This window comes from Corticium candelabrum, chromosome 5 (assembly GCF_963422355.1).
Source record: "Corticium candelabrum chromosome 5, ooCorCand1.1, whole genome shotgun sequence".
Taxonomy (NCBI): domain Eukaryota; kingdom Metazoa; phylum Porifera; class Homoscleromorpha; order Homosclerophorida; family Plakinidae; genus Corticium; species Corticium candelabrum.
In genome coordinates, this window is record NC_085089.1 from 2,805,029 (window position 1) to 2,831,941 (window position 26,913).

At 41.8% G+C, this 26,913-nt stretch overlaps 2 protein-coding genes across 2 annotated transcripts; both read left to right on the forward strand.

Moving 5' to 3' along the window:
- Window positions 1-55: 55 nt before the first annotated feature.
- Window positions 56-17,816, forward strand: LOC134180550 (MAP/microtubule affinity-regulating kinase 3-like). Its single transcript, XM_062647726.1, has 17 exons — window positions 56-329; window positions 388-537; window positions 627-680; window positions 2,574-2,622; window positions 2,693-2,758; window positions 2,829-2,899; window positions 2,957-3,013; window positions 3,073-3,309; window positions 9,478-9,535; window positions 9,587-9,648; window positions 9,711-9,813; window positions 16,119-16,225; window positions 16,282-16,578; window positions 16,652-16,722; window positions 16,791-16,898; window positions 16,958-17,164; window positions 17,225-17,816. The coding sequence occupies exons 1-17, from the start codon at window positions 276-278 to the stop codon at window positions 17,541-17,543; spliced, it is 2,070 nt and encodes a 689-aa protein (XP_062503710.1). The 5' UTR covers window positions 56-275; the 3' UTR covers window positions 17,544-17,816.
- A 32-nt stretch (window positions 17,817-17,848) lies between these two features.
- On the forward strand, window positions 17,849-21,352 carry LOC134180083 (DNA repair protein XRCC3-like). The gene is made up of 7 exons (XM_062647162.1): window positions 17,849-17,926; window positions 18,706-19,056; window positions 19,517-19,662; window positions 19,723-19,932; window positions 20,763-20,800; window positions 20,856-20,934; window positions 20,990-21,352. Exons 1-7 carry the CDS (start codon window positions 17,857-17,859, stop codon window positions 21,101-21,103), a joined length of 1,008 nt encoding a protein of 335 aa, XP_062503146.1. The 5' UTR covers window positions 17,849-17,856; the 3' UTR covers window positions 21,104-21,352.
- Window positions 21,353-26,913: the final 5,561 nt, after the last annotated feature.

The following is a 26,913-nucleotide window of genomic DNA, read 5'->3' on the forward strand; positions in this document are numbered from 1 at the left end:
TTCGTACGTTTGCTACAAACGACGAGCTCTGAGTGCTAGCTTGAAAGCTGACAGACTGCGTTGGCTGCGTTTGAGGTAGAGGCTGTGGTTAGGCCTGACCGGCAGTCGCAATCGCTCCTCCTAGGTCGTCTCAGGTCACGCCTTGCGAGAGGGGAGTGTCCACGAGTGCTTCTGAGCAGCAAAACGGATCGAAATCGTCTGCTCGATCTCTGTTCGCTAAGTGTGAAGAAATTTCAGCTGTCAGCTCGCAACTTGTACGGTCGACCATTCTCGGCATGTCGAGCGGTCGCTCCCAGCTTCCCACAGTCGCTGAGAACTCGGCCGCTCAGGTAGAGAACTCCCTACACGTTGGTACTTCGCGAGCTGTCTGATCTGCTTGTGTTTTAGGTTGTAACGACATCTGGCGGAAGTCGGAGGTTCTCAAGGCCCCATCAAGGCGAGGATGTGCATATCGGCAACTACAAGTTGATCAAGACGATTGGCAAAGGAAACTTTGCCAAAGTGAAGCTGGCCAAGCACAAGCTCACCGGAGTGGATGTAAGGCGCCTGGTTTTTTCCTAGTGTTTTTCAAGTGATCGTTACATTCACTGCAGTCGTAGAGATTCGCTTGTTTTTTCCAATTTCAGGTCGCCATAAAGATTATTGACAAAACTCAGTTGAGTCCAAGCAGCCTTCAAAAGGTAGGAATCGTTTTGGTGCGGAATTCGGTTGTCGGTCGTGGTCGCCGGTGTGGGGTCCCATTAGGGTAACAGGTGTTCGAACGAGCGGTTACGCGCTCTGTTCATGTGTTGTGCAGATGGTTTCGTCTTGTGGTGTTAGTTTTAGCATCTATGCTACGTCCAAGAGTAAATCATAGACTCTCGTTTCTGTTTTTATGTTGGAACGTTTATTGCAACAATGCTGCGTTCTTGTATGATTATGCACTTAGAAAGGTCTGCTTAGAGCAAAGTAATGAGTGTCATATGCAACAGCGTCTTGGTTGCAACTGCAGTACTACTAATTTAAATTTAGAAATTATTTAAACTAGTCCTAGCAAGAGAATTTAGTTAGTGCTAGAAGAACGTCTGTTCTCAAGTGACATGTTGCTTGTCTTTCATGTGGTCGTAGACGTAGCTTAGTTAGAACAGAGCTGAAAGTGTTTTTATATAATTTAGACCATCCCAATCGTTTCTACCGTTTATGATATAAATGTGTAGGGTGGTCTCTCAATACAAATTCATTGGGCGTTTGTCTGTCTGTCTGTCTGTTTGTCTGTCTGTTTGTTTGTCAGTAACGCTACCTACAATGGCTCACAAATCAGAATCGCCCATATAGAGCAAGTGGGTGTTCTAAATTAGCACAACCGATTTACGTAAAGTAAATGTAGATTTGTGTATAGAAACACAATTGCAATAGAATGTGTTGATTTTTTGCATCATAGAAGTATCTAATATGTTTTTGGGTTATAACCGTTCATCACAATGGAAACAGATATACGTACTGGGTGTACACTAGCCCAAATATAACAAGTTGTATCAAGCAGCACAAGTAAAGCCGATTTACCCAAATATAGGCAGAAGTATATGTATATAACAATTGCGACAGACAGCAAGGGAAACTATTAAGAGTGCGTGCTATTGCAATGGTCTCACGTGATGGCATTTACACATATAACATTATCTAGTATTGTAGACAAAAGACTTCGATGTTATTATCTCATAAAAGGAGATTAATTAAGCAAAATTTCTTCTTTAGATGTGAAATGGCCATGATGCTGGTTATAGTGTACACAATCGATTAATAAATTTGGCTATTCTGCCCTCTTGTTGTTGGGCTATTTACGCTTAACGATATTACCTCGCATTTCAATTTGCGGCATGCTGTTATGGCAAGGTCTAGCAGACTGCTGTAACCCTGTACCTGCTAAAGCCATTGTTGCAGTTAAGCCATTTTTAGTACTACGTTTCTTGTGGAAATGTTTCAAACGCGCCTACCACGGAAGCTAGCTTCTTTCAATAGAGTAGGTCTTGCAGTCTTGTTTAGCTCTTGCAGGTAATTATGGGTCATCTCCATTTGCCTCGTTCTCTTCACAGGTTTCCTTACATGCACATGTGCTTTTCTGCAGTTTTGTCTTCTTGGAGCACGCGAGCACATAGCAGCAATTGATGAGGATTTTAGGGGTACTTTGGCTAGTAGTGGCACCTTTGCCTGTAAGAGCATGCCTGTTTAGTTGCACAGTTGTCAGAGTGCCCTTTCTGCTAAATTCTTGCTGATGACATACTGTAAAACATGCAGTGTCATGGTACTTGCAGTCAACTGGTCACAGTCAGGTATTGAATCAGTGATGTTTTGTTTCTGCATGTCACTATTTGTTGGTGCACCTTTGAATATGGACATACTGATGTGCACACAAGACGGAGGTGTATGTAATACTTGCACTTGTTAGGATTTTTAGAATCTTTGTAGGTGGGGAACAGGAAGTGCATAATATATATCTAAACACGCTGCAAATAGATTGCAAATTTGGTGGACAAAATATTATATGAATTTGAGTTACTGTATTTGTTTAATTAAGCCATTACTGTTTTGAACAGGTGATTCGAGAGGTTCGAATAATGAAGATGCTAGATCATCCTAATATTGGTGAGTTCGCTTTGACTGATTTGGTTAATTAGATTGAGCCGTGCAAAACGTTTTGTGTTGTCTCGTGTAGTCAAGCTGTTTGAAGTCATTGAAACTGATAGAACACTATATCTTGCAATGGAGTATGCTAGTGGAGGTAAGGTTGCTGTTTAGTGGGTAGTTGATGTAAGTGTGCAGTTAATGTAATGTAATGGTTTGCCTTATAGGTGAGGTATTTGATTATCTGGTAGCACACGGCAGAATGAAGGAGAAAGAAGCGAGATCGAAGTTTCGACAGGTAGGTAGAGAACACCTCTGAAATACTGCAGTTGCTTTGTGAATGTTTTCTACTTAGATTGTATCTGCTGTTCAATACTGTCATCAAAAGCAAATTATTCATAGAGATTTAAAAGTATGAGAATCAGACTAGACTATAGTTGTGACATTTTTAAATGATTGCTGCTTTCATAGGCAGAGAATTTGCTTCTTGATGGGGAAATGAATATCAAGATTGCTGACTTTGGATTTAGCAATGAATTCACACTTGGCAACAAGCTGGACACATTTTGTGGCAGTCCACCTTATGCTGCACCTGAACTATTTCAGGGAAAGAAATATGATGGACCTGAGGTTGATGTGTGGAGCTTGGGTGTTATTCTTTACACTCTTGTCAGTGGCAGTTTGCCATTTGATGGGCAAAACTTGAAGGTTAGTGATCAACATGTACAGCTGTGCCGTTTGTTAGGTAGGTAATTTACTGTCATACAATAATTGTGGACACCTTCCTGTGTAAGTTTACTGAATTCTGTTGATCTGGCGAGGGATTAGTTGGAACTCCTACTGTCTTATAAGGAGAATGAATGTAATCAAGTAATCACTCAAGAATGAGTTGTCAGTTATGCAATTTCGGCTAGCAGTCATGTTCATTCAGCTAACGTAATGTACAAGAAACAGTATGTTGTTACCGTTTTGTTGATGACTGTTGCTGTGTAATTGGTTTTCATTTTTGTGCTGCTTGGTATGTTAATGTTGGCTGATCCATTGAGACTTTGGGAGTAATTTTGTGATGCATGTGCACATGCCACATGTGCTTGTGCATGCATGCACACCACACACACACACACACACACACACACACACACACACACACACACACACACACACACACACACACACACACACACACACACACACACACAGCTGTTGCACATATGCAAGTGTAACCTATCTTTGCACGTGTAACCTATCTCTGCGTGTGAACAAACTAAACATGACTATACATTTGTCAATAATGCTGTCAATATGTGGCATGCTGCTTGCTTTGTTATTGTTTTGTGTGTGTGTGTGTGTGTGTGTGTGTGTGTGCGCGCGAGCGCGCGCGCATGTGGTTTCCTAACAGTATTTGCAGCTGAGGGAAGTTGTCAGGAATGAGCTCAGCAACAGTCAAAGCAGCAAACGATATATTGCATTTCTGCACTTAGGGTGCATGTGTTAACTGAACACGCAGACGTCCTTGTGAGTACAACAGATACAGTGCAGTTGAATGGCTAGCTGCTATGGATCGCTCACTATGCAATTGAATGCATTCTTTTGCATAATACAATTATGTGACTTTGCTGGACACACGCACTAGTTTCACTTGAGTTAACTTTTGCGGAATATTACACCACCACAAATACATGTATAACAACACGAAAATTTCCTCTTTGCAGTACTCAGCATGTAGGATGGTTCCTTCAACTTAACACTCTTTGAGCTTCAAACGTGTAGTTTCCTTAGATGTGCTGGGCTTCAAACATATAGTTTTATTAGACGTGCTGGTTAGATTTTTCTTTGCAACTAATTGTACTTATGGATTTGTTTGTTTGTATTTATGCATGTTTGTGTGTGCATGCGTGCGTGTGTGTGTGTGTGTGTGCATGTGTGTGTGTGTGTGTGTGTGTGTGTGTGTGTGTGTGTGTGTGTGTGTGTGTGTTCACTCATGCGGGCATTTACGTGTTTATGTGTGTGATTTGGAATTGCAACTGACACTACTAGTTTTCAAACACTTGTAAGTCTGGATAAAATTTAATGATTAATAATAATAATAATAATAATAATAATAATAATAATAATGAATAGAGAAGCACGTTACAGTGCTAAACCCTTGGCTGGTGTATGTAATCACATATCTCATCACTTGATAATGTTTTACATACTGAGGTTTTAGCCCAACCCACTTGTCTCAGCTAAGGTTTTCAATGCATTTTTTAGCTAAACAAAGGTGCTATCCCGACTTGCATAATTACAGGTTAGTTGCTTTGCCTGAAAAACAGGTGTGCTGTCATGGACAATGCACGTTCCCCTTCGCAAATTCCCGTGGAGCGCCAAATTTCTGTTGAAGACGACATTGTAAATAGTGATTTTTGCAAGAACACTGCAGCCTGCTCAGCCATGCACACCAAGAATTCAAGCTGTCAGACTGCAGAACCACTATGCAGAAATACTGTGGAACTATGCAGAAACACTGTGGAACAAGCAAATGTTACAAGTCAGGTACAGCTACGCGTACTACATAGCACCTGAATCCAGCAACTTCGCTCTCTAAGATGCCTGGTTGTTGGTGGGAAAACATGTCCGTGCAAATGTAGACTAGGCTTTGTTTCTATATGCTAAACCCTTATGTAAAGCAAAGGAATACGTGTACAGGACAGACGCTCGATGGATGAATTCTCGTTTGCAGCTACCAAACAAAGAGAGGTGGAGCCTTATGATGACATTACGTTGCTCTATTGGCCGGTAATGACACCACTTCTCGTCTACTGGTCAGAATAGCTTCATTTGCATCGCGTTAATCGAGTATAAATACAGTCGTATGGTCTTATGTACGGTTGCACGTCAGACAACTACTATACCCTTAGCCCAGATATCCGGGCCTTGGGTAGTAATAATAGATTTCATCGTAATACAGCTTGCAAAGTCTATATATAGTACAGTACCCAAATGGGTCAGTACAACACATAGCACATATGCACACACACACACACACACACACACACACACACACACACACACACACACACACACACACACACACACACACACACACACACACACACACACACACACACACACACACATGAGAGAGAGAGAGAGAGGGAGGGAGGGAGGGAGAGAGGGAGGGAGGGAGGGAGGGAGGGAGGGAGGGAGGGAGGGAGGGAGGGAGGGAGGGAGGGAGGGAGTGAGGGAGGGAGGGAGGGAGGGAGGGAGGGAGGGAGGGAGGGAGGGAGGGAGAGAGAGAGAGAGAGAGAGAGAGAGAGAGAGAGAGAGAGAGAGAGAGTCTAATTCTACTTTGAGTTGTTTATACAATAAAAAGCACAGTCCTGGTATAGACCAATTCTGGCCTTGGCAGATCATGTTGCAGATGTTCCAGACAACTGGCAGCATAACGGGACAGTTCTAACAACTTCACTTTTACTATGTAGAGCATGATGCAAGAAAAGAATCTGTTCCAGTATAAGTTTTTCACTACATTCTCTAAACCAACCGTCTAATCTCTCACGAATTGAATCACATGATTTCTTGCCTAAGCTCTTGTGAATTTCCTTTCTTCATGCAGTATTTAATGTGCATCTAACCATTCCTTTATAAAGATTCCACAGATGAGCCCCGTAAGGCAACACTGGGCAAAGTTGTCTATCTACGATTGTAGTCGAGACTATCTCTTCATTGCAAACTCATCCCAATTTTCTTGCAGCTGCATTCACGGCTGCATAAAATTTTCTAGTTCTTCAATCAGCTGAGAGTTTATCATTATCCCTGACGTTACTCAAAGTACACCCTATAGATGATACAAAGATGTTTTTACAGGAAGCATTCTCCCCACCACAGTGAATTCAGGATTGAAAGGCTCAGAAGGTGTTACTAAACACACAAGTTGCACTCTTTTTATGGTGAACCTTAGCTCGTTTTCATGAGCAAATTTCTCACTAAAGTCTAATATGGTTTGCAGTCTCCTTACCGTTGGGGAAATCGTAGTGAGATTATCTGCATATGCTATACAGCCAACTGGCATTCCACCCAGTTTTGCACCAAATCTAGATTTCTTGCACTCTAGTCAGCAAGTCATCCATAGTATGTTGAAAAGGACAGGAGAAACCACACTTCCCTGTCTCACTCCATTTGTTACACCAATTTCTTCTGAGACACTTACGCCATTGCGCTCTTACATACTGTGTGGAATACCATTCATAGAGCATCTTAATTACTGGAGCGGGCAACTTCCTCCTTATCAAATTTGACGTTAAACGATGATGTGGCACTTGATCAAAAGCCTTGGAGAGATCCAGAGCACACACATAGACATAGTTCGTGCCATTTTGGAGGTAATGGCCTATTGTCTCTTGTATAACATATGTATATATAGTCAGAACATCCAACATTTGATGTAAGGCCAAATTGAAGGTGATTGGTTTGACTGTACTTCAAGAGCAGCACTTTCTCATACAACTTAGACATTGTTGACGAGAGTGTAAGGCCACGGTAGTTATCTGGGTCTGTCACATCGCTATTTTTGTCTTACTATAGGAGTAATTAAAGACTGTTTCCAAGATTCCGATATTAAGCTGTGTCATAGCATGGCTTGATAAACCACGCTTAAGTGAATCCGTAATACAGAACCACTACATTTATTTAATATGTTCCGCAGAAATACCAGTAGCTTTGCCGTTTTTTAAACCAGATACTGCCTTCACCCCTTGACAGACATGCAGTGGTGTCTCTCTTCGACTTCCTCCATAAATCACTATGGTTACCGTCCTTCAGGTTTTCTGCCAAATTGTTACCCACAGCTGTATCTTCTGCTCGTTTCCACTTATTGAATTGCTGTTTGAAAAGGTTTCTGGTTCCTGGCTTCTTTCTTTGATCGCTTGATAATCTCGTTCCACCTCATTGCTATTTCCTTACGAATTTTTCCTAGTCTATGTCTGTAGTTTGACTGATTTCTATCAGCCACATCTCTAGAGTCGTGCCCAGTCCTCCTTGGTGCTGTGTTGGTGACCACATGCACTATCTGTCATGTTTGCCTAAGATTATGTGGTTTTAACATGTGTTGTTGACCTTCTTTGCACACCCGACAGCTAGGGCAGGTGGTGTGTGATATAAGGCAGGCCTGGATATCCAGGCTAAGGGTATAGTAATCGTTTGACGATCAATCGACTGTATTTATACTCGAATAGCGCAGATGCAAATGAAGCTATTCCGACCAATAGACGAGAAGTGGTGTCATTACTGACCTATAGACGAACGTGATGTCATCCTGAGGCTTCACCTCTCTTGTTTGGTAGCTGCTAACGAGAATTTGGCCATTGGGCGTCTGTCCTGTACATGGTGTTTAGTCCTTTGCTTTACGGGTTTAGCACATAGAAACAATGCCTGTAGTCTACATTTGCACGTGAATGTTTTCCCATCAACAACCAGGCACCTAGGGAGCGAGGGTGTAGCTGTACCTGACTTGTAACATTCTGCTTGCTCCACTGTGAGCGGCCGCTGTGTTGTTGTAAAAATCACTAGTGTTGTCTTCAGACATTTGGCGCTGGACGGGACTTTGCGAAGGGGAACGTGCATTGTCCATGACAGCGTCTGTTTGTCGGACGAAGCGGCTTGGCTGACCTGTAATTACGCTAGTGCGTCTCTTTATACATTTTTGTCGGTATCCAAAGTCAGAGCGAACACACGCCAATCTACATGTGCACGTGCATGTTTCTCACATTAACCCATTTTGTTTTGGCTCTGGCGGATCTGGGGTCACCTCATTACGACAACCGAAATTGCGGTTAGACGGATAGCTGTGTAAATACAGTACTGTAGGCATATAATCACCACTTGAGGGAATTTTCAATGGTGTCAAATGCATGAGCGTTTGTGCTTCTTGACTTACTGTACACATGTCTTAGTGCCATGTGGTGTGCATGTACACCAGTCGAGGGTTTAGCACTGTATAGTGCTTCTCTATTCATTGATTTTGGCAACAGCCAGGCATATGATTTACATCTGTTTATGTCTCTCATGCTCAGAAATGTGCCACACCTTTAGTTTGCAATGGTCTAATCATGGAGCAGTATCTGCATTTGATTATACATGGCCAACAAAAACAATGGATGAATCGCCAATCGGATTCGCAAAACGTTCATGACAGAGTTTTTACCAGAACAGTCTAATTCATGTTCCATGTCAGAAATAACACAAGCCGTGTTTGCATCTGCTAACGTGAAACCAGTAGCTTGCTCTGTGGCTTGCTTTGGCGACTTGCTCTTATGGCTTGTTCTCGTGGCTTACTACCGTTATGGTCCCCTACATGGTAACTCTCATTACTTAGACGATTACGAACTATTCTAGACGTGTTAGGGACTGTGTGGTCACATAAAACAACAGTTGCTTTGTAGATAGATTTTACAAGTAGCAGCTTAAAAGTAAAATGGCATCTGAATTCATAATTGTTTAGACAACTCTTTAAATTGTCAATTGTGGTTTTCAGAAAGGTAATTGCTATGGAAGTGAGGGTCTAAGCACAGCTTCAATTACTAGTTACAACCGAATAATGTCACTATTCATATCTATTTGGCTTTCTTTGCGATTTTTGTGTAGTTGTTATGACTTGCTGTCTTTGTGTAATGAGCCATGTGTTATTATTTGTACAGGCATATTTGTGCCTGTGTTCCACATTGGATTGATATTCTGGGGATTCATCATAATTATCGTAATACAGGTTTCTCATGACATTTATATATTTGTCATTGTAGTGCAGCTTGTAAGCTACATTTTTGTTTAGATAAAATTGAATTAGATTTTGAACTCAATGTATATCTATTAATTTCTATTTGATATCTGACTTTGTAGGAACTGAAAGAGCGAGTACTTAGAGGAAAATATAGAATACCATTCTACATGTCAACTGGTAAGGACACATGTGATTGTTTTAGTCTACTGTTTATGGAATGTTTTATAGATTGTGAAAATCTACTGAAGAAGTTTCTAGTTCTGAACCCTGCCAAGCGGCATGAGCTAGAAGTAACATTATATACGATAGTCCTACTTTTCGTTGCTCTGAGATTATACCTGTGTTGTTTTAGACAATAATGCATGATCGATGGATGAATATTGGTTATGATGATGATGACAAGCTTAGACCATTTCTGGAGCCTGAACCAGATATCAATGACCAAAGCAGACTAGGTATGATTATAGTTTGAGTAGAGGAGAATTCAATCATTGTTAGTAGTAGTCTCGAGTGTCCAACCGGTCGTGTCCCCAGGAGGAAAAAGATTATGTGTCACACCCGGTTGTCCAGAAGGAGAAAGAGGGTCTTTCTCCTCCTGGAGGGCGACGACCGGCTGGACTCTCGAGCTTACGCTAGTTGATTCATGTCATATGTGTACTTAATAGGTATGACATTGGTTTTCTGTGTGTAGTTTAGTCAGTGTTTAGGAGAGTTTGTGCTGTAGTTCAGTGTGCAAAATAGTCCTTGACTGACCACCGGACATCATGTCTTGTCAATTTAAAATTTGCCGGACATTAGAAACATCTGGTCGGACATTCCAATTCTGGCAAATTCTACTTATCACTTACAATTCATCATATATATATATATATATATATTTATATTTATCAATACATTTTCTCTATTCTACTATTGTTTCCCAACCCCAACCCCAACACAACTATCTCAAATTAACCCAAGAATGTCTTCACTACTCTCGAATGCTAGTCTCTCTAAAACCATCTTAGAATTATAAAGCCAAAGTTTGATGGACAACTGTTGATGGAGGTGTGAGGTGGCTTGGCTAACGGTCAGGTGGTTATGCAGTGCTGATCTCAGTGCAATTGATTTCGAAACATCGAGGCTGTGAGACAACCAAAGAACAAAAGTTTCAACCACAAGGGTTATATACATTCTTGCCGGGTCCAATGGACACCTGCTTGGGAGGAAAGACCTTGCAACACATCCTCGAGGAGTGTAGCAATGACACGTACACTTGAACGTGTACACACACTGATCCCACCACATCATTTTCCAACATCTGAGTCCACCACACTGGATATACAAGCACAAGAAACAAAGTGGTCTGGGTGAAGGCATATGTTTCCCCATTCAGATGTAGTTAATGGTTACTGTGCTGGATCAATTCATGACAATTATCATGGGTTGCCACAGTAATTCAAGGTTGGTACACGTGTCCATGTATTTGTGCTGCCAACCCAAATCTCTTGGAATACACTGCACGAACAGGTTGATAAAGGACACTTGCCACCGCAGCTAGCTGAGGATGCCTGACCAAGTGCTAGGTTTCATGGCTCTAGATGACACTTTGATGTTGCATGTCTTTGATAAAGGAGTCCTATGCATGCAATTATTATAGTACAACCAACCTGACAAATTTACTAAAAAATGTTTGACTAAAAAGTGGCCATTGTTTAAGATAGCAATGAAGAGAGACAGACTTTCATTGTATCCTCGACTCTGCCCTGCTTGGCTACAAACCCATCCACGTAAATTTCTGCATGCCCGCAGCCAGCCCCTCCTCCTTGTGACTTCCGTTGGCGTGTCCTACCCAGTGAGTTTTGGAACGTCATCTTTGTCCGCAGGTGTGCCATACCTCTAGACGGGGAAACTGCAATCGTTCCAAGAACATGCACTACGCTACGCTAGTGGCAGGTTTTTAGTTCAAGGACTTCTTGCTATCCTATCAACCTAATCATCTTCAGGTTCTTATAGCCCCTACAGAAAACATTACATGCAAGTATCTCTGAGTTTTCTATTCTGCCGCGTTCACGGTGTACGGCCCGTGGCTGTCTGCTGCATTTTGTTGCGCACCTGGTAGCCCCAGCGTGTGTACTTGAGCGCCCACATCCGGGATTTGACAAAATACATGTTCAGTACAGTAGAGTACGTACACGTACGACGAGTGGCTGTTTGCATTTGTTTCATGCGCGAACTGCAGAAACTACGTTTGTTGACATGACTCTGGGATGTGCGAGGATGTGGGTTGCTCATACAGAATTCCACATCTGCCGCTACGCCACCGGACAAAATGTCCGGCGAAATCACGAATGGCCGGACAAATGCTTCGTTCGGTTGGTAAATGTTCGATGTCCGGCCGTTATTTCGCACACTGTAGTTAACATGTCAATTGCCTTTCTCAGTCTAGTGATGTATGGAAATCTGTAATTTATTGGTGATTGAGAGGAAACGTATGGAGTGGCCACTAGTGTTGCTTGTCACACTCATATATTTGTGTCACCTGTCACCTTGATGTATCTATATGTATATAAAGGTAAGTGGTCCCATGAGTGCAGCCATTTTGAATTTTTGTTTCGTAATTGCTCGCAAACCGCTGTTCCTTTCTGCTCCTCTAGCACATGACCTTCTCTACTTTCGAAAAGCAACTGGTGCTCTTTGCGGTAGCCAGTGGCCTGTACTTTGCTTTGCATTGGCATTGTTTTGAAAATCGTGTCTTACAAAAAGTTTGTTCTCTATGCGCTCGCAAACCGTTGCACTTCTTCACTTCCCTTTAGCATGCGACTTTTTCTCACTTTGGAATAGCAACTGGTGACGTTTTCGGTACTCTGTGTCATATACTTATGCGTTGCTAGCATTCATCTGTAGTTCTTGATGTCATGCTATGGCTACTCATTGTTGCGTCACCTATTGTGACGTTGCACATTTATTGTGGTATCACAAACGCTCTGCTCTATGCGTAGATACCACTTCAGAGTGACATACGCGGCAGGGATGCGCTCGCATACTTCCACGTTTGACACACTGAGAGTTTGTGTTGTATCCGCCAAATAACCGAATTTTATGATGCCGGAAGTCTACCTATATGCAGGAATTTGTGTTAATTAATTAATTTGCCCGGGCGAAGAACGGGATACTTAGCTAGTGTCAATATATGTCACAACATAAAACAGACTCTTGCCTCCAATACAACTACTAAAAGCAACTCTTAAAGGTGCAGGGTCACCGTCGGACATGCGCACTGCATCCCTTTGAAAAGGGTGCACTTTTTCAAACACTTAGTAACCGCGAAGACTTAGACGCTCTAATTTGCACTGAAGGCAACGCTGACTGAAGTCTCTCTATAGCCTGAATTGGAACGATCAAGACGTTGCAGTATGAGGTTGTGTTACACTGTGACTCTGGTAGCTAAATTCTAGGCTTTTTAGATGTTCCCAGAGTTTTTCTTCTAAAACCTCAAAGTGAGGTTGCTACACTGCAGTTTTGGTAAAATTCGACAAGCATCTTCGCACTTGAGCCAAATCAGAGTTCCTTACGCTCTGCACATGACCAGAAAGCACACGTCACATTCCCGTATGTTGCATCTGCCATAGTCACGTCTTTCTCTCAGAGTAACCAAGCGCACTTAGTTCACAGTGAGCACCAAGAATTTGTATTGTTTAATGCTTACTCTGTTGCCGTGCCCGTCAATCGATGCCTACATAGCCGGTTTTGCAGTAGTTTCATCCATTGACCTTTGCACATACGCAACATATGAACAGCATTTGAAGGGCTTACTGGCGATCGAAACTGATTTTCTTGCCAGGACACTGGAACATATGTTACGTACAATAACTATGACGCAAAAGCTACCTCACTTGAGATTGGCTTAAGTGCGCATGTTCGATGGTGACCCTGCACCTTTAAGGTACATTTTGGAGAACTGCTCCACATAGTGCGCAACCGAAATATTGAAGTCCAGTGGTCGAGGGCATTTGCAAAAGTGTACCAAAGAATCTCACAAAGCACCAACTCTCTCAAATGTTGCCGGACGGAGATTAAAGGAGAACTCCCACGCTAATACAAGTTAATGTTTAATCAAAGTACTAGTTGCCACAACTTCATTGGCACAACAAGTTTTTACCTAGGCCTGTCAAGAAGAGAGAAACAAGAAGGCAAAGTTGGGGGCGTGTTGCATGGGCGCCACCATCTTGGATGATGACGTAGAAGTGTCTTACCTTCGCGCATGTGTACATTACTGCGTAGGCAAATCTTGCGTAGGATGGTGTATTGCATTGCGTACGGCTGTAATAATAAAGATAAGGACAGACAGCGTGGTGTGCGTTTCTATCGATTACCACTTAAGAACAAACCATTGCTGAAAGAGTGGTTGTCCAAGCTTCGTCTGAAGGATCCGCCCTTGTCACAGAACAGTCGTGTGTGTACGGAGCACTTCCACTCCGACTGCTTTGAGCGAGATTTACAAGCAGAGCTCTTAGGAACAAAACAAAGGGTGTGCCTGAAGCCCAACGCTGTTCCAACACTCTTCTCTTTTGTAAGCAGTACATCAACGAGGGTGACAGGCAAGCGACGACAGCATGTTCACGTAAAACAATCCACGCTTCTATAGTACAAACTAGGAAGCTAAGAATTTTATGTAATGTGCAGGCTGTTTACTAAATTTACTAAAAGACATACCAAAGCTCACCAAATTTTGTCACACAGGCATGCTAGAAGTGTTTCACTCACTTCTCACAAAGTACTGTCCTAAAAGGCAGCATTTTGGGTATAAGGGTATGATGACAAGAATACAGCTGGCTGCTCTGGACCATAATTACAACATTGATCGAGAACAAGCAACAACAAGTAAAGGAATCAAGAGGTATAATGTCGTATTTCGTAAAGCTACCAAAGCCTGGGTAGCAAAACCTATAGCTGAGACAAAATCGTATCAATACCTCCACAAAATTTCAACGTCTGTGCTGAAGAGAAGATCAATGGAGCACACACCATAAGGCACCACAAAGCTAAAGCTCCACCAGTGGACTTACCCAAAAATATAGCTGGGCACAAACAGCCTCCCAAAGAAGAGATTATACGTAGAACTAGTACTCGATTCAATTAGAAGTATTAGTCCAGTTTCCAGTTATTCAGTTACAAGGTCTTCAGTTGTTTGTGTCAACTACATATTCATTTGTTAGCTAATACATCACTGAGAATCATTAGCATCTCTAAACCCAACATAGTGCCCACTCTCTTCTGGAAACGCTCTGCGTACGGCAGACACCACACACGATGGTATGACTATTCGTACACCTCTCCCCAACATCTCGTGAGCCCAGTGAGTAAATTTGGCGGTAAGCCGCCAGTCTCAAAAGCCTACACAGGGAATTACCATGCACTAGCAGGTGAGAACGAACGTGATCGTTGCTTCAAATCATACCTGGCCGTAAGAGGTTCTGTAATGGAGCCTGGAGAGACGTTCATGACACCTACCGCTGTGCGTAGAACTTCATAGTGCAAGCAGACAGTGTGAAAACTGTCATGCGCTGTCGCACATCTCACGCCATGAAGTCTCCAGCTCAGAGCATCGACTTCCTTGCAGCAGATGCATTCTGTAATGCTCGGCATGACGATACACAAACCACAAGTACACCAGTCCGTGTTTTCTAGTCGTTGCGTACGCGTATCAGGGACATGAAGTGTTTGGTCATCGTCGTCGCTACCGCCAGAATCACTTTCTGACATATCTCCAGCGTTTCGAACAGGCTCAAAGTTATACGGACGGATAGTTTCGATTGTTCTCTTCAGCCGCTGCGAGACATGCGCATAGGGTAAGACACTTCTACGTCATCATCCAAGATGGTGGCGCCCATGCGACACGCCCCCAACTTTGCCTTCTTGTTTCTCTCTTCCTGACAGGCCTAGGTAAAAACTTGTTGTGCCAATGAAGTTGTGGCAACTAGTACTTTGATTAAACATTAACTTGTATTAGCGTGGGAGTTCTCCTTTAATTGCACGAAAAGGTCAATCTCTAGATTATCTGAAAGTAGCACAATGGTTTCCACTGCGCTAGAGTGACGGAAACAATTGAGAGGCCATTCCTAGGAATGTGATTGTGTCAGTAAGGCTCGTGTCATCTGATTGCACGCCAAATAACACTCCACTTGGTGGATGAAATTCTTGAAGTGCTCCTTTCAGTTTTTAAGTTATGAAATGTTCTTAACGTACATCTGTTGGGTTTGCTCTGAGATAGCGCCCAATACTCAACTTGATTAGTATGGATTTCTCATTAGCAATTGAAGGCAGAGCAAGCAGCTTAGCGCCTATCTCTAAAGTGTGACTTTAAACTAATTAGCATTTTATGCAAAACAGTAGTAAGTGGCATAGGTTCGTCTTTCCCAAACTGTACTGGCTTTCAAAGGAGAACTTGCCATGTTGGCAGACATAAACTGTTTGTTGACCCATGCACCCAGTTCAACCTTGCCCATTTAAGTATGTTGATGTGCCAGTAGTGTTCATGCCACGCATGTCGCGAGAGCTCGTGTTGTGACATATCAATACATGGGTATAGTACGGCAACACTAGTGACCACTCAATCCTTTTGTTATTTTGCTTTTGATGAGACAAGTATAGCTAAGTGATGGTATTCAGTCAAGCAGCTATTGCATTGTTGGAAATTAATTAATGTATCTAGTTTACTAGAATAAGGTATACAACGCTATCTTAGTGGTATTAAATGATTTCTGTATGTCTGAAATAGAGGCTATGGTGAAGTTTGGATATTCTCTTACAACCGTCAAAGATCGACTTCAGGCAAATGACTATGATGATTTAATGGCGACATACCTGCTGTTGGGTCGTGTAGGGGTAAGGCAGATGTGTTGTACCTGCATTGTCAAAACACTAAGACCTCTCTGTTGTAGAAAAAGCCTAATGAACTAAATGATCAAATTGTGTCTTCACAAGGCAAGTCAGTGAATGAAGTAGCATCCGTAAGTTCTACCAGAGCAACATCTGGGGACTCAACTGCTGCTGTTTCTACTTCTGGAGCGGAACGTTCATCAGCACGAACCTCAACGTCACTACCATGGACTGATCATCGATCCCGTTCTTCACCACCACCAGTTGCAACACAAGACACCAGTGATAATGCAGTTCTTTCTGCTTCAAACCCTAACAGAGCTGAAATACCTATTCAGAGAAAGCCTAGAGCTCGAAGTGTAAGTAGTTATTCTTTTCTGTGTGGCAGTAATAAACAGTGCTTTCAAGTTTATTTAACTTGATGATTAACAGGCAATGGAAAGAAGAAATACTGTTTCATACTCTCGAAGTCCAGCACTTGACCTTTTTGGTGACTCTGTTGTGTCAGTACTGGTTTTATGGATGTATTTCAACAAGCTGTAATATTAATATGTATGTGATGTGGTGTTAGAGATCGGAGGAAAAGTCATCATCAGTTTAAGTCCGGTGCAACCAGAGATAGTGGTCCATCAGATCGCCTTCCTTCTATTGACCACTCTCACAACTTTCCTCGTTCTGGGTAAGTCTGCTATGAATACCTTGTTGAGTAGACTGTATCAATTCTTGTCTTTCTGATAGACACGGGCGGCATTCTACTGCTGGCATAGAGGGAGCTACAGGCTTTCGTCCACGAAATAGTGTCCAGCGCAGCACCTTCCACGCCGGACAAACTAGGGAACGCATTCGGCCATTGCAGCAAGCGAACGGTGGTCTACCTCACGACAGTGGTTCATTGGCTGCACAGAGATCACTTTTCTCAAAGCTGACATCAAAGTTTGGCCGAAGGTGTAAATTAATTCTGTGCTAATTAAGAGTAAGAGTATCCTAACTCGACTTTGCTTCCAGGTCAGTCGATCATGATGTGAAACCGCGTTCATTACGGTTTACCTGGAACATGAAAACAACGAGCTCTCTTGATCCCAACGAGATCATGCAGCGAATCAGAAATGCACTTGATGCCAATGGATGTGACTATGAGCAGCGAGAGAAATATTTGTTGCTATGTGAACAGAAGGAATTCGATGATGAAGCAATACAATTTGAGATGGAAGTTTGCCGCTTGCCTCGACTCGCTCTTCATGGTGTTCGCTTCAAGAGAATTACAGGCAGCGCAACACAGTACAAGGACATTGCATCAAAACTTAGTAATGATCTGAAAGTCTAGTTTGGTAATGAGGAGATATTTTAGGTCTTTGATGGGAGTAGGAGTTTCCATTTGTATTTTGCTTCCAAAGTTTTCCCACTGTATTTGAGCTTTTTAACTGTGGCCTCTAGCTGGCTGTCTTCAAGTAGTTCAGAATTGTAAATAAGGTATTCTATTATCAAGAGCTGTTGCCTAATCGTTGTATTATTGTTATATATTGGACTTGCTCGGCTTTCACTTTTCTTAGAAGTACTTTGTACAAGTACACAAATAGTAGATTTCTGACTGCTTCAACGGTTCTGTACTGCGAGGATAGATACGTGACGCATGCGTGATGACCAAAGTGCCGTCTCCAGACTGGCTGATTGGGCTGGAAGAAAGAGTTGTACAAGCACTTTCTAGAGGTATTAAGACTTAAAATTAATATTTGCAGTAACTATAACGCGGTGATCGGTTATTTAGTAATTTGTCGTAATTTACTCAATCCTGACTTGAGGTGTTGTGCGCGCGCGCCACTGTATGTGAACATCGTTTTGGATTTCGAGGCTGAAACTGTCTAATGACTGTCTGTGTCTATTTCTGTACTGATACGCTTGGTGATGTCCTAACCCTAACCCTAACGGATTGAGATACAAGTTGATTACGTTGTATACCTGCTCAACATCCGGGACATTATATCATAATGTTACCTAATATATTTTTTGTGGCACAAACTGTGCAGTTTTCTCTAGGGACATACAGATTATATTATATTTAAGCACTCTTGCCTTTTAAGCTCTCGTCTTTGAACGGGAATACTCAGTAGATGCCTGTAATTAAGTACCGTATATTGCAATCTACGACACCCGATTGCGGATACGAACCTGTGATTACATTCTGTAAAACTGGATGATGTCATTCCTATTATGTCAGACTTGTTTCTATTATTTTTATGCAATTCCTACATTTTGCATATTATTCCTATAGGAAATGTTTTTAATTCTAGTATTCTGTAGAATGAGCTAAATCAATTTTTTCTCAGTAATTGAGATTTTTCAATCAATAATATGCTATAATAGTTTTAGACTAAAAACTGTAACTACAATTAATTCCAGTGCCAACAGTAGTTAATTAATTAATGTACATATGTACTGTTGTAGTGTACTAAGGATCACATTACAACAGATTAATTTGTCTCATTTAGGTGTCAAGCCATTGACTGCTGAATCAGTTCTCAGCATTCCCATATCTGAATTGAGATACCTTGCAAATTTAACGTTAGATGAAGTCTTAGCGGTTCGCAGGAAAGCTGCATTGCTTTTACAACGAGTTCCTCCTGCAACTGTGTTGTCAATCTGGTCAGGTAGTCGTCAAGACTTGATCGTAGAGCGTCTGACCACTGGATGTTCAACCATTGATGAAGCACTAGGCGGTGGAATATTGTCACGAGGAGTGACAGAGATTGCAGGCGAGAGTGGGGCAGGAAAGACACAAATATGTCTGCAACTCTGTTTGACTGTACAGCTTCCAAGGTCTAATGGAGGATTGGGAGGAGGTTCAGTCCAAATTATACTGCTAACTTAAACTAGTAGTTTAGGCCAGACCAATGAAATTTCTTGATGCTCGGATTTGCCAGGACAGTTTTGAGCTTGACCAAAATAATTTGATGTGTCCATGCACAATGATATTATGCTTGTTGTAAAATGACTTGGTAGTATATACATCCTACAAATACATATCAGTGACTCTTTCATTAACAGTGCATGTGGTCCAGCGACTGTTTTGCATTCTGCTCGGTATCAGCATCTCTTGTTAGTGTCTATTTTTAGCTCACATTTGTATGCAGTGCAATGGAAACTGCTCATCCTCAAAATGTCACATGATTATTACTTTTCTATTTCTATTCTGATCGATTGGTCCAGGTTTTATGTCCAATTACATGAGCATAAAAATTTAGTTGGTCTGGCTGTAGGTAATTAATTATTAAGGTGTTAACTGATTGTGGGTTTTGGCAGCTGCTATGTGCATTTCGACTGAAGAAGTCTTCCCTCACAAGAGGCTAGACCAGCTGGTGCCTAAATTCTTTGCTAGACACAGGCAATTCTTTGACAGGGAATTAGCTCTGACCAACAAGATATTTATCGAACATGCAGCTAGTACTGTGAGGAAATTTGACACAATAATTGTGCAAGTGGAGAAGCTATGGTAGTTTGGTTTTTAGGCTGACCTTAATTCTATTTTAGACAGGGTGTCAACTCTGCCTCCAGAAAGACAGTTTCGACTTCTCGTGATTGATTCTATAGCTGCAATATACAGATCAGAATTCTCTCGAGACCAGGGAATTGCAAAAGCTCGGTCACTGATACAAATAGGAGGGAAGTTACACCGACTGAGCCATCTCCACAACTTGCCCATAATTTGTGTCAATCAGGTGAGAGTCGTTCTTTCTTGTGTCAATATTGACAATATTGTTATACATGGTATGACTTGATCTGACTACACGGTAATACTGGTGGTAAAGTCACTGCATTTATAGTTGTAGACGTTAGAAGAGTTTTAGTTATCTAGGGCACGTTTGATTGGGTTCTTCCAGCCTCGATCTTCCAAAAGAGGCTCCATGTGCACGCCCCTTATCCAACTTCTACAGCTCTGCCGCTGTGGTTGGAAGAGCCAACTCTGCCAACTCTGCTGCTGGATGGAAGAGCACGCCCCTCTTCCAACCTCTTTCAGCTCTGGCCTGGAAGAAGTTGGAAGAGGTGTGCTTTTCCAAACTCTTCCGTAAGAGGCGGACAAAGCCCAATTGAACACGCCTCTAATTAAATACTCTAATTACATATACTCTGCTTTCATACACATGCAAGTACAGTTAATTGTTCAATTAATGTTTACTATTAATATTAAGTGTCTAATACGCAACATGCATATACATCAACCTGTACCAGATGCAACATGTTGTTTTGTGTTTGAAATACCCATAGTCGTACATAAATCTGAGACATAAACACCAAAGACTGATATGCATGAGGTGTTAGAGATCTCATGCTTTTCGTACTAGCCTCGTCCCCAGACTCACGTGAGCCTGGCAGTGTCCAGTTCTCGTTATTTTGCAAGTTGCAATGTAAATGGAACTTTGACAAGTCACATTGTTAAATGCTAATGGAACGTTTTACATGTTGGCTGTACATTGTAGCTCACTATATAATAGCTGTTTTCTGTATTTAAAAAATATTAAGCAAGTTTAATCTGTTTACTGTACTACAGGTTACATCTGTAATGGGTGCAACAAATACAGAAGACAGGTCAAAGACCTTGAAATTGTACTGTGTATAGTAATTGATTAATTGCTGTTGATAGTTTGGTGCCCTCATTGGGTTTGGCATGGTCAAACATTGTAACAGTAAGGATAATGGTATCGAAAGCCAATGGCAACCAGGTAACTATGACAAGACACATACATGTTTGTTTGTTGTTATCTGATCGACATTTAGGGTATGGAGTGTGCTGGCAGACGGACGTTGAGAGTTGTGTTTGCACCACACCTGCCACAGAACCGGTGTGAGTTTGTAGTTTGCGAAGACGGCGTTTGTTCACCGGCTAGCTAGCTGAGAACTCAACAGATAGAAAAACTTAACAGATATAAGAGTTAATTAATTGTTGCAAGTAATACTCTCATGCTGCAACTATAATATAGCGTTCTTGTGTAGAGAATATGCAACTATTTTGGTTATTCTGAACGACAGTAGCTTGTTGTTTAGATGTCCTGCTTTAGACTTGTGTATACCCGGCATATATTTTAGTTACAGTGTATTGCCAGACTATTGGGTTGCATTGCAGATCTTCTTCTAAGAATTAACTACTTACTACTTGCATCTCCAGCTATCCTTTTGAACCAAATTAAATTTTTGGAGTCCATCAAGTTGAAGACTCTTCGTTGCTCTATAGAGGTAAAGTTGCAAATACCATTTCAGGGATTTCTTGCGTTCAGATGGTAAGTTTGATTGCTAAGGCTAGGTCTTAGATATGTAGAAGTACAGATACTCTTTAGTCCATTAGAAGAGTATGAAAAGTGACATGTGCCTCACAGTTCACTTGTGGCGCTGACCTGGTACATTTGGCTCAGCAGGTCTGAATCTTAGTGAAGCTATTTGCTATTTTGTGTAAACTTGTCTTCTTATATTGCCGGAAATCAATTAAGGGTATCTGCTGACAAGACTTCCTTCCAGAATTTCTTGCCAGATAATCATGCACTTTTTCTGACATCTTGATGGGGCTACGAAAGGATTAAGTGAGACTTTGCTTGTCCTTCTTTAGAACCTGAGAGTGTGTGTATGTGCACACTTTAAATTAATTAAATTTATATTCTCGAGTACTCTTACCTGGGTGCCTGCTGACCCAGTAGCACTAGAGAGGTGCGTCTTTTGTGTCATTAATTACCAATTTCAAAACTTAGTATCGTGATCTTTCAATGTGACTACCACTGCTGGTAAATGATGACGTCATAATGCGTATTGGTTTACTCGAACCCTTTCGTTCTTAGAGCAGCATACGCGGTCAAAGTTGTTATGAATTATTGTCTAGAGCTATGCTGCTTTGATTTAATTAATTTGCTATTGACTTCGTCGGTTTGACGTCTAGAGACAATGACATCGATATCGTTTCTATGTAATTGTTTACTGCTATTTGACAGTCGCGACGCTAACAACAAGCATGCAAGTCGAATGTACGCTAAAGCTAATTGCTACCAGTTACTATACGTAGAAGCGGCAACCATTCATTCATCGTGCCTTGTAAGTATAATGTATTTATATCAACGTGCCATGATGTAGCCGATTGCTTTGATGTTTGTTACACCGTTGTCTGCTTCGTAAGGACCGGCGTAGTTACCAGCACTGTTTTTGGCCGCCTCGATAGTGTACCGTGTTCCGTAGCCAACGAAAGAGTCTGGAGATGTACAATCGTTTTGTTGGTTAGCAATAAATCCCAGACGAGCTCGTGCGGCCGTTGTGCCCCAATGTCCGTTGTCACTTCTGGCGTTGAATCCCTCCTATAAACAAGATGCGAGCCTAAATGTCGCAAATACTTTATTCATTCACTAAGTTTTACAATCTTGTTGTGCTAACATTTTAAGGCATTGATATCTATGGAATACGTTAGATGGCAATTATTGTTCTACTTCAGAGCATGCTACCGACATGCAGACACCTAAAATTGTCACAGCAGGCATGAGTGATATTGTTACGTTTACACGACAGACAGCGCCGTTGTTTTTGTTTTGTGATTTTGACATGTATGCATGCTCTAGGCATTGAAGGTGTTGCATGCTTACCCTGTTGCAATTTCTCTGCATAGACGACGTTGGCAGTAAACTTCTCCACTTGCTCTTACCAATACTCGTCTCTCTGTACTTTCCATCAGCAATAAGACTGTAGAGAGATGATGCGCTGTAGCCAAAAGTGATCCATCTGGTCGTTCCACCTACTTTCATTCCCAGACGAAGTTCAGTAAATGGTAGTGTCCAGTACGAAGCCAATTTTGCTTCGTTGTCATCTAAATCCAAGTTGTTTGATCGAAATGTCTCCTTGTTCGACCACAACACGCTCTCGTAGGTAAACGTCTGCTTATTTCCATCTATTTTCATGATCAAAGTCCAACCTTCACTGGCATCACAAAATGTCTGTGGTAAACAGAGTGTTCGTGAATAAACTAGCAGCAATTGGGGTAATTTAAGTTATTAAATTAAGTGTATAATTTTTGACCTGAAATGGTGAATCACTAGCCGATAATTTAATCCAGTATTGTCCATTGTTTGAAGATGATTTGTATTTGAGTGATATTTGCGTACATGACGATGCAGGCCACAGAGCCGATCTGCCAAATTCTCCGACTAGAAGAAATGTCGACCATTTGGTGCCGTCACAATACTCGAGCTCTTTCACTTTCTTGTTGTATCTCACCATTCCTTCTCATACATAATTTTAATAAATTTAGAACTGTTTAATTTTTAGATTACTTTTGTAATCTTATACCTTCTCTTTTATTAGAACATTCGTCCAGACGTAAAGTTCCCGGCGGTCCACTTGGCCCGAGTAGACCTCTTTCCCCACGCTCACCTTGGATGCCTTTAGGGCCAACTTTACCGCTTAAACCCTTTTCACCTGCAGTAACATGATACTATTTTATTTAAATTAAATGATTTGAAAGACAAGTATTCAAAATTATTTTTTATTATTTCTCATCTCATTAAAATCCCTTTTTATTGTGAGGTAGAACATTGATGACTGTTGGGTCACGTACTTTAGTTAATTAAGAAACCACAACTAATTCAAGAATGAGTGTGCTTGGGTCGATTTAGAATTTGGAGTTGTGTGTTGAAACATAAAAGCAAATGTTGAAATACCAAATGTTAACAAGTTGACTTTTTCAGCGATAATTCAAGGACAACTCATAATTTTGAAATTCTCAACTTTAAATTTGATCACTTCTCGTAGTATATAATAACTACCTTTGTCTCCTTTTGGTCCTTCTTTGCCAGGAACTCCAGACATGCCGGGAGCGCCAGGAGCACCTTGAATACCTGATACTGTTACTGTAAAAGACGTAGCCTCGTACCAGACCCTCTCGCGCCGTCGTGCTCAGTTCCCGTGTACAAGAACCGAGTACGACGAATACGGGAACCGAGCACGACGGCGCGAGAGGGTCTGGTACGAGGCTAAAAAGACGTTAGTTCAAGTTGCTAGAAACTGTAATGCGTAGCTAACAAAGAGTTGTTGTGATCTTACCGGAGCAGCAACCATTGCTACAGTCCTTGCTTCCCTAGAGTAAAGACAAATAACTGTTACAACAACTCATGATCAGTTACAAAGCATTTCATCTTTGAATTTTAAATAAAGTGATACCTTAGTGCTTGCAATCTCCTCTGAATTTGCCCTCACGACTACTAACAAGAGCACAACTTGTTGAATTAGCTGCATGATGATGAACGAATCAAAGCGTCTGAACGGTAGAACTTCTAGTTGGCAGTCCAGCAGTTTGGTCTTATTGCACACGAAAGAACGGAACATGCCGTCATTGTTTTAGTCAAAGCTCCGCCCTCATCTCACGTGAGTCTTGAAATACGGGATTACGTGATTGTCGGGACTAACAATAATTGCTAAATAAAACGGTAACTAGCAAGTGAAGTACTAAATATGGCTTTGTTTCTTTAGGAAAATGAAACGCTGTTTAGATGGGTGTTGCATATTGGTATAAATCATGACAAAGTGAAATCGTGTACAGTAGTCCCTCGCTTGAACGACCACACCTTTGTACGCTAAAAAATGGTCGTTCAAACGAGGTGGTCGCTCATGAGAAATAGGCGTGGTGAAAACCCCGTACATGCATGTATTCTCTTTATTAAGACAAAGTCCGCAGACAATATCGTTACAAGAAAAATGAAGTAATCTTAGTCTGCTTAGCTTTAAGTCGCTTTGCAACGAGAATCCTGTCAACAACTGATTGACTTTTGCATACTAGATCTAGCAAATAAGCGTTTCCCTGAGCAACCGAAAAATCGCGCAAATGACGAAGCGCCAAAGCTGCAGATTCCTCGCTAATGACATTCCTATTTGCTGTACCATTGTCGTCGCTTGCTTGCTCATCGTCATCCTCGTCTTCTAGATCGCCGTCTTCTTCGTCCTGCTCTTCCTCTCTGAGATCCGCGATAAGGTTCACTTCATCTAGTGAACCTTAGGCGACGAACATCTAATCTTTCTTTAAGGGTGAGAACCCTACGTTGTTTATCCTTAGGCATCGAGGCGTGGGCTTTGGCAGCTGCAAACGACAATCGCGTGCAAGAGGCTAACGCACGTTACTTAAGGTCGCAAAATACCCCGGTCGCTGGTCGCACTACCGAGGTGGTCGCTCACAAGAGGTAAATCTGTGCTACAGTGGGTCCGTGCTCCAAAATTTGGTCGCTCAAGAGAGGTGGTCGCTTGCGAGAGGGGTCGCTCAAGCGAGGGACTACTGTACTATATTACTAGGTAAGTCGATTAGTTGGGTATTTCGAGCTTCAGTTCGTTTTGTGACATTAGGATTACTTACGGTCTTGTTAGTGTTATTGCTTCACTATACTTTGTCGACCGTCGTAAGTTGTCTGCTGCATTCTGCAGGAGATAACCCTTGTTTTAGGTTCAGGTCTATACATGAAGGTGGGATCACGCCCCCGACTCGGGGAATCCCCACATGGCTGTAGGGTATACCTTTATCAATTAATTACTCTCACGAGATCAAGTGCAATTTCCATGCACATACAGATTGCGATTTCTTGCAGACCATTCTCGGTGAATAAATTGATCACTGCAATATTCGCTTGCGCGAGAGATTTCGACGCACTCACTCTAAGTAAATAATAATAATTAAAGATCGAAGAGACATGGCGAACGCTACGTAGCCAGTCAGCTCTCGCAGAAACTCAAGATCTAGAGCGAGCAACACAACTTCTATACTCTAAAGTTACTCGAAACATGTCAAAAACCACTTTTATAGTTTTTGTGTTGGAAAACGTTAGTAAAGAGAGACAACACACTAGTACTTTCTAGTTGCCGGCCAGGCCATAGCACAGACAGCCGTACATCGATCCTCATTTCTTGTACTGTTTACAGTAAAAAAGAAATCCTTACAGTAGAATGCGTTATCGGACGTATAGTGATGTCAACCAGCAACTTCCAACCGCCTTTTCGAGCGTTAATTAAGCTCTTTTAGATTAAGAAAAGGGTAATTACAGAGATTGGCAATGTGCTCAGAAAGTCAATGTGATTTGCATTTTTAGATATGCATTAACGGTTCCCGTATAACATTTGCAAACGTGCAGAAGTTTGCTTTAACTCTTCCCTAGACTTCTTGTCACTAGCTGCGACAAGTGCTACTGCCTAGATTTCTATAGTTTCAGTATGTCATGTGTCACCCTGTCAAGGATGTCACAAATCCGATGACTAGAGCAGCTCGATCATTAGGTTCCAACTATTAATTTAATTAATTAATTAATAACTTAGTGCGAGTCAAATTCTAGTACGGTGCAACGCAAATGAATAATTGCGTATGACTGATAGATGTGCATGTGCACATGCATTATAACTAGTAAATGAAGCTGTGGGACTCGCTTTAGAGCTACGAGCGTGTGCGCACGCGCGTGTGTGTGTGTCTGTGTGTCTGTGTGTCTGTGTGTCTGTGTGTCTGTGTGTCTGTGTGTTTGTGTGTCTGTGTGTCTGTGTGTGTGTGTGTGTGTGTGTGTGTGTGTGTGTGTGTGTGTGTGTGTGTGTGTGTGTGTGTGTCTGTGTCAGTGTCTGTGTGTGTGTGTGTGTGTGTGTGTGTGTGTGTGTGTGTGTATGTGGATATTTATTGTGAATATCAATGTAAATTTTATTAATTTTTGTCT